Source organism: Myzus persicae, unplaced genomic scaffold (assembly GCF_001856785.1).
Source record: "Myzus persicae strain clone G006 unplaced genomic scaffold, MPER_G0061.0, whole genome shotgun sequence".
NCBI classification, from domain to species: Eukaryota; Metazoa; Arthropoda; class Insecta; order Hemiptera; family Aphididae; genus Myzus; species Myzus persicae.
The window spans coordinates 1-3,280 of record NW_019100805.1 but is presented as its reverse complement, the minus strand read 5'-3'; the positions used below and the strand labels follow the sequence as shown (position 1 = coordinate 3,280).

Here is a 3,280-nt window from a genome sequence, read left to right as displayed (position 1 = left end):
GTTGAAACTGTATTTTTATATTAAAAAAGTTCTTAGAAACCAGAATATGTAATTTATAATTGAATAAAATAACTACAAACTATATAGGAGCTTAAATACTTAACTGGAGGATTAAAACATAGAGTTTATATTATATTATTATATAATATAATAAAAAAATAAGCTACCTCATCATTATATGATTGTATTGTACTACTTAGGTTCAAAATATATACATTTTATATTTATATGTACCTGACCTACATTTTTGTTATTTTTTTTAAAAATAAATAACAAAAGTATAATATAATGAATATTCAGCCAAATCTTTTATTTGATGATGACGTTGACGAAATACTAGAGTTCATTAATTATCGTCGAAGACCTTACACGGTACGAGATAGAATTAATCATATGATGAAATGGAATGGTCATGATTTTAGGATAAGGTTTAGACTCTCTAAAGTTGTTGTTGAGCAAGTTTTGGAATTATAAAGGACAATATATCTGTAGAAAACCAATGGTAAGTTTGGATAAAAAAAACTAAAAAGTTACTTTAAACAAATAAAATATAAAAATAATTGTAGGTATCTACTTCCTATTTTGTACAAAAATAGTAAGGTAAAATGTTGTATTTATGAAAACAAAATATAAGTTTGCAAGTATTTTCAAGTATTAAACCAGCATTCATTACATCATTCTATATTTATTTATAATTATCCCATATCAATATGATACTCCTTACTATTTTTAAATGGCAACCTACTACATGTTGGAATCTGTCAATACAATTCCAATTAATAATGTTTAACTTTTTAATATTATGTTTTAATTTCCAAAGGAATTGTGCAATATCACCTATAGACAAGTTATTATGAACACTGCGTTTCTATGCAACAGGAAGTTTTCTAATTACTGCTGGTGACTTTCTCGGTGTTAGTAAATCTTCTACTTGTATAATTGTTCGTACTGTTAGCACACCTATTGCACGCTTATGTCATCAATTTATTCGTATGCCAGCTACAGATGAAGAAGTATATACATTGCAGAGATGTTTTTATAAAATTGCTAGATTTCCAAGAGCTATAGGTGCAATAGATTGCACACATATTCGAATTCAAAGACCAGGTTATTGATTATTATTAACTATTATTAGCAACTTCATATAAAAAGAATTTATATTGTAATGCTATACATAGGAAGTCTGGTGTCTTAATCACCAATAAAACATCTGTACTAACACCTCCCCAAATATTATTTTTTAATGCCCTAGGGTGTATTTATTTAAATAACCCTAAGGTTAACAATTCCCCACATAGCAAGTCAATATTAAATCAAGGCTGAATAAAGATGCATTTTTAAACATTGAACATTATTTAAATATTGATTTTAGATGAAATTAGAAGCATATTAATCTTTATTGAATGTTGTATAAATGTGAAATGAAATAAAATCATATGTTCAAGAAGTATTGACCATTAAATGTTGAAACAACATTAAAAACATAGGTAATGCTTATAAGCCTTTATTCAAACAACAGTTCATATTAAATCGGCCTTGTGTGAATCTTGATTCAAGATAAATTTAAACTTTACAAAATATGGAACAAATATTGAAAATAACATACAAATACTATATATAGCTCCAGATTAAAACCATATATATTCAAGTTTACCCTCCAACCAGGGCCGGATTAAGGTTTTTGCCGCCCATAGGCTAAAATAAATTTACCACCTAATTTACATATTAAGTAAAATTTGTCGCCCTAGGCTTTAGCCTAACCAGCTTAAGCGGTAATTCGGCCCTGCCTCCAACACAAGTTTTTTTAATTTTACTTCCATAATATTATTATATTATATAACTCTAAAACCTTAACTTTTGTTTTTTTATCCATGACTATTACATGATATAATACAGCAAAACAATTCACCTACTGTATTTGTATTTTGTATGAAAGAGTAGGTATGAAAAATATAATAAATAAAAAACTACACTAATATATTTAAAGTCTTAAAATATTATATTAAAATTACTAATTATTATTTAATTAATAATAACAAAATAAATTATGTTGTAACTGCAACTCTGGAAGAAGATTTTTTTTTGATATTAAATGGAGCCTGGATCAGAGCGTTTTTAATATATTTTTCAGCATCATCAGTGGCACTTTCATAATTAAATTTTTTCATTAATTTTATTGAACCTATAAGAAAAAAATGTATTATTTTCCTGTATACAAAAATTTTAAATTAACTAATAGAAAAAAAAATTAGATGATTCAATCAAGTCAAATTAAAGTTAATATTAAACTGAAGCAAGTTAAACTTAATTTTTAATTTATAACAATAACTGAATTCAAATCTTAAGGAGAGGAAAATTAATGTGTTTATTAAACTATAAATATAACATCAGAGATGCCATGAAAATTTTATTATTTTGACTATCGTTGAACATCGATGCAGCTAGAGATAATTGTTGTAAAATGTTGAGATAACCTATCTATAGTTCCTTAAATGTTCTAGTTAGAAAATATATTCAAATATGCATTCAAATGTATTTTAAATTTATTATTTAAAATAATAATATAATATATACTAGTTGATATTGCAACTAAGGCAAAAAAGGCCAAATGATTATAATTATGTTAAAAAACTATAATACATTATATTATTTATATTAAAATAATTCATTGAATTGTAAAAATCCAGCATTTAAAATAAGAAAATATACCTAACATTGGACTGTATAATAGAACACAATTATAACTCCCCCAAAAAGTTATGATTATAAAACCAAAATTACTTACTAAAAATTAGCTTTGAAATAATTAAATTTGAAAAACATTTTTTTTTGTTTGCACGGCCACTAAAAGAATAATATTGTAGTAGTTCGTCCGTAAATAATAGCTGCATAACTCTTTTAATATAAATTTGAATTGTTTTGCCACCTAATCCGACTAGTTTATTTGTCTAGAACAAAACATAAAAAAATTACTTTATTATATGTTATAAATACATCAACAAAAACACTTACCATTAATTTATGATATTTTTGATCTGATGCCAGTTGTTCTTCAATACAATTCAAGGTATTTATGTCATCAATTGGAAAAATACAGTTGAGATTTGCGTAATCCATATCATCTTCATGTAAATTATTGTCAGGGTTTTGTGAAAATTTGTTGTTTCTTTCAATTATCAGATCAAGTTTTTCATTTAAATTTCTGATGCCATGTTTTATAATTATTAAATTATGGGATACCATATCTTTAAATTGATCATCTGTAATCATAATATAACTT

General features: G+C 24.9%; 1 protein-coding gene across 1 annotated transcript; it reads right to left on the bottom strand.

Annotated features, from left to right (window-relative positions):
* Window positions 1–2,693: 2,693 nt before the first annotated feature.
* LOC111026197 lies at window positions 2,694–3,270 on the bottom strand. The gene is made up of 2 exons (XM_022304223.1): window positions 3,013–3,270; window positions 2,694–2,948 (listed from the first exon to the last, which is right to left on the bottom strand). The coding sequence occupies exons 1-2, from the start codon at window positions 3,268–3,270 to the stop codon at window positions 2,778–2,780; spliced, it is 429 nt and encodes a 142-aa protein (XP_022159915.1). The 3' UTR covers window positions 2,694–2,777.
* Window positions 3,271–3,280: the final 10 nt, after the last annotated feature.

Excerpts from the sequence above, each read along its gene's own strand:
- LOC111026197 (XM_022304223.1), bottom strand. The coding sequence starts at position 3,270 with ATGATTACAGATGATCAATTTAAAGATATGGTATCCCATAATTTAATA. Across the intron at positions 2,949-3,012 it reads AAAAATATCATAAATTAATG|ACAAATAAACTAGTCGGATT; the intron begins GTAAGTGTTTTT and ends GTTTTGTTCTAG.